Source organism: Ziziphus jujuba, chromosome 5 (assembly GCF_031755915.1).
Source record: "Ziziphus jujuba cultivar Dongzao chromosome 5, ASM3175591v1".
NCBI lineage: Eukaryota > Viridiplantae > Streptophyta > Magnoliopsida > Rosales > Rhamnaceae > Ziziphus > Ziziphus jujuba.
In genome coordinates, this window is record NC_083383.1 from 2,004,270 (window position 1) to 2,012,109 (window position 7,840).

The 7,840-nt window shown below is 35.7% G+C and overlaps 1 protein-coding gene across 1 annotated transcript; it reads left to right on the forward strand.

Moving 5' to 3' along the window:
• The first annotated feature begins 789 nt into the window (after window positions 1-789).
• LOC107408837 (ATP sulfurylase 2) lies at window positions 790-5,093 on the forward strand. Its single transcript, XM_016016261.4, has 6 exons — window positions 790-945; window positions 1,044-1,945; window positions 2,792-3,197; window positions 3,506-3,766; window positions 4,250-4,336; window positions 4,656-5,093. The coding sequence occupies exons 2-6, from the start codon at window positions 1,374-1,376 to the stop codon at window positions 4,791-4,793; spliced, it is 1,464 nt and encodes a 487-aa protein (XP_015871747.3). The 5' UTR covers window positions 790-945; window positions 1,044-1,373; the 3' UTR covers window positions 4,794-5,093.
• Window positions 5,094-7,840: the final 2,747 nt, after the last annotated feature.

Consider the following 7,840-nt stretch of genomic DNA (forward strand, 5'->3'; position numbering starts at 1 on the left):
AGCTTATAAGCCGAATACTCTATACATTCACCTTATTAATTCATCCACACAATTTTTTTTTTTTCTTTGTAAAATAGCCTTCCAGAGGGACTTCTGCTTTGTCTTCCAGCTGGCAACCTGCGTTTTTTTTTTTTTCTGTTTTCAATTTTTTTTTACCGACCAAAAAAAAAAAAAAAATGCTAGAAGAATCAAATATAGCCCTATGACTAAACCTTGGGTTAAAGCCATAATATGTGCTTTTATCCAAAACAGAAAGCCAGACGATAGAAGCAAGTTTACCAATAGTCTTGCTACCCTACATCTTCCATTTCGGAAAAAATAAAAACTTCATCAGTACAGAGCAAGAAAATTGTTTGATATTTTTGAAATAAATATTAAAAAAATGTCTTTTGAATCGCCAGTGGCAGTGGGCTGAGCCACTTATTATTTTTTTTGGCTTTTTTGTGATATTGGAGGGAGGAAAAGGAAAGAAGAGCGCAGTAAACTCCATAGAAATATGGAAAAAGAATGAATATGCTCAAAACATGGGCTTGATTCCTTTGCTATTTGTCATTTTGTTACATGAGTTGAAACTGATAAGAGGAAAACACAAAGATGATATGATTGGAAGACACTGATTCAAAATCACTAAAACTTGCACGAATGGCGCAGAACAGTGGAAGCTTTAAGTCCTTGACCAATAGAAACTCGGTCAAACATTAGCATATGCATGTTAAACACTCAAAGTGATGCCCACTAACCACATTAATTATAACACCCACCAACCTCTTCTCCACCAAAAACCAAAAAATTTCCAAAGCCAAAATGACAAAAAAAAAAAAAAAAAAAAAAAAAAGAAAAAGAAAAAGAAAAAAAGATCACCACTTTTGCCAATTTTATAGTTTTAAAAGAACAAAGATGCTGGCTCATCGCTCCTGAAAGATCTAGCAGTACAATATTCTGCAGGTGAAAATATTTTTTTTTTAACATTGGGTCAGCCAAAAAAGCATGGGCTACCCTGCCCATATCTCTCTAATGAAAACGCTGCCGTTGCTTTCTTGCAGGTTTAACACTTGGAGGCCCATAAAAGCTTCTTTTATTTCTGGTAGAGTTCTATAGGCAAAATAATATGGTCCCGAACGCATCTGTTATCATTATTATTATTATTATTATTATTATTATTATTATAGAAAAATAATAATATAGACCAGTAGCGGACTTGCATCCACAAACTTTCCAAAGCCAATTTGCAAAACGTGTGGATCTGTTTGCCAAGATGTTCGCCAAATTAAGAGGACAACAAGGACATAGTAAAGTTACCCAGATTAAGCGGATCTCAAATACCACACCGCTCCGACAACTCCATTTCCGAGAAACCAAACCAACCATCAGTCATGTCTCTGACCATTAAACTGCAACTCACCTCCCACCGCCACAACCTTAATCATCTGAACCTGGGAGCATGTCTTAAGAATACCAACTTCACAACCACCAAGTTTAGACCCAAACCCATTTACCATTCCGACCCATTAATTTCCATTGTCTTCCATACTCATAAACCCACAATGCATGCTCCAAAACGCTCTGCTCAACCCTCCTCCATCAAGAGCTCTCTCATCGATCCGGACGGTGGTGCTTTAGTGGATCTTGTGGTGCCGGAGAGTGACCGAGCTGCCAAGACCTTAGAGGCTGAGCAACTGCCTAAAGTGTGGCTAACGAAGATTGATATTGAATGGGTTCATGTAATCAGCGAGGGATGGGCCAGCCCATTGAAGGGGTTCATGAGGGAGGACCAGTACTTGCAGAGCTTGCATTTCAATTCCCTCAGAACCAAGGATGGATCTGTGGTGAACATGTCACTGCCCATTGTGCTGGCCATTGACGACGAGACTAAAGAGCGAATTGGGTCGTCAACCAATGTGGGGTTGGTAGGACCAGATGGAGATTTGATTGGTATCCTTCGAAGGTCTGTCTCTGTCGACTGTCAAAGTTGATACTTGATAGTGTGTATCTTAATTACTGACTGGTGTTTGATTTCTCTGTTTTGTTCTGTTTGCTTTTTATATTAGTTTTTTTATGAATTCTAGTTGATCTTCCAAAATGCCTTAACACTGATGCACATGGCATTTAATTAAACCTTCCTCTTTTTTTATTATTATTTATTTTTATCTTTTAAACGATCTCCCAAATTCATGCTAAGGGGATGAACCTGATTTGTTTACGGATAGTATGTCCTGATTTTAATATTAAAAAATGTTCGTTTTTAATACCAGATATCTAATACAGTTATCCTCTAGCTCAAATTTCTATAATTCAGTTTGGCATATGGCTAGATATTTGACTAAATTTAATATTATTTGAAGTAGCGGACACTGGATCTGCTCAAATATAGATCTTGAATCCTGATTGGGTAGACAATGCTTCGAGTATTTTCTACTTAAGTATGTTTATGAATTGTTTGATAGTAAATTCGATGGTCTCTGCCAGCTACATTATACATAGAACCAAACGATATCAGGCATGTTATCAATGGGCTTTAGAGAAATATTATATGTCTTTTGGCAGAAGAACCAAAAAATTTTCCATTTCACATGGTTCTTGTTCTCTCTTTTTCTCTGTTTCAAAACCTTCGTGTGCCTGTGTGCATACTGAGTTTGTGGATGTGGATCAAGTTGCATTTGGCTAATTGTTTCCTGCCTTAAAATATTTTTGCACTTTGTTGAATGACGACTACAGGTTGTCAATTTGTTGAGTGTCATTTCTTTTAACTTTCCTTCAATTTCTTTTAATTTTTTTCTGTCTGGGGTCACAGCATTGAAATATATAAGCATCACAAAGAAGAAAGAATAGCTAGAACATGGGGGACAACTGCACCGGGATTGCCTTATGTTGAGGAGGTCATTACGCCTGCTGGAAATTGGCTCATTGGTGGAGATTTGGAAGTGTTAAAGCCTATCAAATATAACGACGGGCTTGATCACTATCGTCTCTCTCCTCAACAACTCCGGAAAGAATTTGATAGGCGTCAGGCTGATGCGGTTTTTGCTTTTCAGTTGAGGAATCCTGTGCATAATGGCCATGCTTTATTGATGAATGATACACGTAAGCGACTTTTGGAAATGGGATACAAAAATCCAATCCTATTGCTTCATCCTTTGGGAGGTTTCACAAAGGCTGATGATGTGCCGTTGGATGTTCGGATGGAGCAACATAGCAAGGTTATTCCCATCAATTTCCTTCAAGTAGCAAAAACTAATGTTTTGACACATATAAAAAGTAAACATCATCCTGTTTGTTTTCTATAACCTTGAAACAAGTCTATTTACTGTTGCATAGGTCACAGCAATTTAATAATATATATATGTCTTAAAGCATTGTGGTATTTTAATGTTTCATTAAATAGTCCCATGTTTATATATCTTAATATTTCGTTATGGTACTATATTTTGACTTATTTGTTCAAGTGCTTTATTAATGCATTAAAATACTGTCGTTTTTTATTGTTTAAGGTCTTCTTTCTTTTCAGGTACTAGAAGATGGAGTTCTTGACCCTGAAACCACAATCGTGGCGATATTTCCTTCGCCTATGCATTATGCAGGTCCAACTGAGGTGCAGTGGCATGCCAAGGCGCGGATAAATGCTGGTGCAAATTTCTATATTGTGGGTCGTGATCCTGCTGGTATGGGTCACCCAACAGAGAAGAGGGATTTATATGATCCTGATCATGGGAAAAAGGTCTTAAGCATGGCTCCTGGCCTTGAGAAGCTAAACATCTTGCCATTCAGGGTAGGTGAAACTGTGCAAGTGTAGATTTTTTTATCCTGTGTTATTGTGGGTCTGTTACATCTTCTAGCTTATCTAATTTCTTCAATGCATTTATTAAGTTATGTTGATGTCTTTTTGTATGTAATTTGATGTGTTTTTTCACTCAATTTTTCTAGTTTATATTTTACTGAATTGGCTAGTAGTCATTACAAATAAACATGGGTTTTTCACCTTGGAAGTAATTATGAAATCTACGGTGTTATAGTATCGCCTGATAGGTCTGTGAATGCCACATCTTTGCTCTTGAAATTTTGTAGCGTTATCGTTAGTGATTGATGGTATATAGAGTATGTGATGTGCAGGTAAAGAATTGTTTTCTTTTCCTTTCCTTTTTGGGGTTTCGATGTTGATAGTATTTAGAGTTTGAGAAATGAAGGAAGACATGGTGCCTTTTTATTTTCCATATTTGGTGTCAACTAATCTTCTTTCACCTGTTGACTTCAGGTGGCTGCATATGACACCGTACAAAAGAAGATGGCATTTTTTGATCCATCTCGTGCTAAAGATTTCCTCTTCATCTCCGGAACCAAGGTTAGAACGGTATTTCATTTCCCATTGTCAATGGTATATTTGAAGTCTATAAAACCACAAAAGAATTTCTAACTCATCAATATGTTCTAAAGGGATGTTCTTATTACTGAGTAGAAACATAAGCTAAAAGCTTAAACACAATGAATTTGTGGTGTGAGAACAAGGGTGGAACCATTGTCAACAGGAGAAAATTTTAATTTGTGTTATAATAAGAAGAGATTCAGAAAACAAGAAAGTTAAGAAAATAGTTGAGATAGAAACTTGGGATGAATTTTGAAATAATATGTGGATGTGAACACGGTAAACTGTGTTGTTTCAGATGCGGACTTATGCTAGGAGCGGTGAGAACCCTCCAGATGGTTTTATGTGTCCAGGAGGATGGAAGGTCCTCGTCCAGTATTACGAGAGCTTGCAATCAGAAGAGGCTTCACAGCAGACGGCTGTTTTATCTACTTAGCTCTATTAAAATGAAAACCAGAGTAAGTTTTTTGGCTGCATAAAAATTCCATTAGGAGAAGACTTGCAATAGAAATGATTGAAGCACCCTGCAGATTTTGCACAAGCCACTTTGTAATGGAGCTAGTGCAAGAGGATATTAAGCTTCTCTCTTTGAAACCATATCATATCTTTTTGTTTTCTAATGCTTGTAACATATTTGAATGTTTTTATTATTCATTTTTTCTAAGATCCGATTAATTTTTTATCCAATTAAAATAATATATATTAGTCCTGGCCCTTTCCGGTGCTACTTCTGACCGCTGAGAGCGTTAGCTTGGATTGGAACAAGCGTAGATCCAGTTCTCCACACAAGTTGACCAGTGTTTGCCCACTGGACTCGTGATTACTTATCTCGAGAAGCCTGGGGCCTGGGTATTTGGGCCTCCTTTGTGTCTAATATTTGGGCTCTGTAATCCACATTTGTTTAGCCCATTTGCATACCCAATGAATATATTTTATTAGTTTAATGTAATTTTAATTTTACCTTTGTTCAAAGAATTTTAATAAACTCGAATGTATGGAATTCATTCAACGATTTTTAAATCCGGTAAATAATTATGGAAGCGTTAATTAATAGCCATCAATTTTTGACTAGGATTAGAGGGGTGTATCGAACACAACAGAGGGAGTGGGCTTTTTCTGACAATATGCAAATGAACCTGAATTAGATAGACACGTAATTTTTTTAATCTAAGTAATAAAATTTGTTGAAAATTTAGATGGTTAAGAGAATAAACCACCGGAGGAGAAAACACTACAAAAGTAGTACAAAAACACTATTTATCACAGTAATTAAAAATAATTATAATAGAATCTAGATTTTAATGAAAATTTAAATAGTTGTTATTAAAAATTTTAATATAAAAATAATAAAATAAATATTTTCAATTTAAATTTACAATATAAATTAATGATCATTACAAATAATAATAAATATAAATAGTAACAATAATAATAATAATAAACAGTAATATACAAAGAAACATAGGGCTTCTAGACTTAGCATAGAGGGATTGCTTCTGTAAACTTACCAGAAATAAGAGGGAAAAAAAAAAAAAAATTTCTATGCTACTTTTTTTTTGGTAATAAATTCTATGCTACTTGGTATAATACTACTCCCTCTTTTATTATAATAGTACTTCCGTGGAATCAGAAGTGGAATCCTTTCTGGCTAAAGGCTAAACAATTTTCAATGTTTTAAAATGATCGCACTGAGTTATCAAACTAGGGAAAAAAAAAAAAAAAAAAAAACCGTACAAGTAGGCCCCTAAACACCGCCAACCTTGGCTAGTCATGAGGGCATGAGTAGTGGCTGTGGTTTCACTTTTATAGATTAGGCCAGTTGTAGTCGTTATGTTTGCAAAGATAGATACTCAACAGCAGCAAGTAGGACACATAACATAGGCCATCAACAAAGTCATGCGCACTTTTTACAAGGATTGGAATTTTCTATGTTTCAACTTTCTTTTCCTACTTTTCTCCCTTATTAATAGGGTTGTTGACATCTCTCTTTAAACCAAATTTATACGGTTTTAGCAACCCCAAAAAAAAAAAAAAAAAAAATCCAAATTTATACGGTTGCCTGTTTGTTTCCAAAACCAAAATGCAAATGTTCCGCCAGCTACAATATTGCTCGACTTTTATTGCTTCACTCTTTTATTTCTTTTATTCTTTATCTATTTTATAATATAAATATACAGTGTGTGTATATATATATATATACATATTTTCTCATTATATTTTCGCATCTCATACTCGTATGGTTGGGGTGTGGAGGGTGGCATGACTCATGGATTAAGCAAATCAGCCAACCTGGCACGGACCCCTCAATAGAACCATGTTCCCCAATGTGGGTCAGCTTTGTTAATAGACTAAACTTAAATTTGACAATTAAAACCCCCATCTCTTAAACAGTACATGTGCTTCTACCAATGGTCGAGGTACATCCGTATGAATCCTTTTATTGCTTTCAGCTTTCTGATCTTTCAAGGGGTGAGCTGTGCTGGGTCCATTCTACTTCCATTCACCTTTTTTTTTTTTTTGCCTTTCCATCTTTGAATTCCTCTAAATTTTGCAATATTGGGTTCACGAGTAGTTTGAAAAATGTTATAATTTTAGGCTATGCATCCCCACCAATCTTCGATTCATTGACACAGTTTGGGTTTTTATTTATTTATATATATATATATATATATATTTTTTTAAGGCCGCGGGGAAGAGAGGAGGGGGGGGGGGGGTTGAGGAATTTTTCCATGAAAATTTGTTCTGTGTGGTCAGTTTTCCAGCTTTTCTCACCAGTCTGAAACATGTTTATCTTTGTCTAATTGATATCCCCCTGATCGATCATTTTCTATTGGAAATCTGCGTCCGTGTGTTTATGTCTATTTATGTTACATTGCCATAAAAGTGATCAAAAATTATTATGGTGTAAACGTGGGTTTATTTATTTATTATTATAATAAATTTGTAGGTATGGAAGGTGACCTCAAAATTGAAAATGCTGTAGCACCCATTACCATTTATGATCCTACCAAGAAAAATATATTGAAAGTGTGAGGTGGAAAGGGTCATAATTAAAAGTGGCAGTTACATGTTTAGGCCAACTTCATCTTTAGATTCACGGAGCCATGTTTGGGCAAGATTGCTAATTGTAGTTGGAGATGACATTCAAAGGCTGTGTTGTGAAGACGCAATTGGAGTAGGGAGGCAAGAGTAACATGGTGTTCATGTGCTGTTTTTAACAGTTGGGTCATTTTCTACCTTACAATATGGAAAATGAAAAATGAAAAATTGGAAAATTAGCCATGGGGTACGGCTAGTAGTGAGTGGTTTTCGGTGAGAATAGGGGGTCCATGTCCTTATTTTCCTCTGTTTTTATCCTCCTTTCACAGACCAATCCCAGCCACAGAACATGGGGGTAGCTTCTTTTGAAGACTGTGACCACTTGACTCTCTTCTTCACTTTCACTTCATCTTCAACTCTCCATTTCCGGTTTATTATCAAGCA

Excerpts from the sequence above, each read along its gene's own strand:
- LOC107408837 (XM_016016261.4), top strand. The coding sequence starts at position 1,374 with ATGTCTCTGACCATTAAACTGCAACTCACCTCCCACCGCCACAACCTT. Across the intron at positions 1,946-2,791 it reads TTGATTGGTATCCTTCGAAG|CATTGAAATATATAAGCATC; the intron begins GTCTGTCTCTGT and ends CTGGGGTCACAG. Across the intron at positions 4,337-4,655 it reads TCTTCATCTCCGGAACCAAG|ATGCGGACTTATGCTAGGAG; the intron begins GTTAGAACGGTA and ends GTGTTGTTTCAG.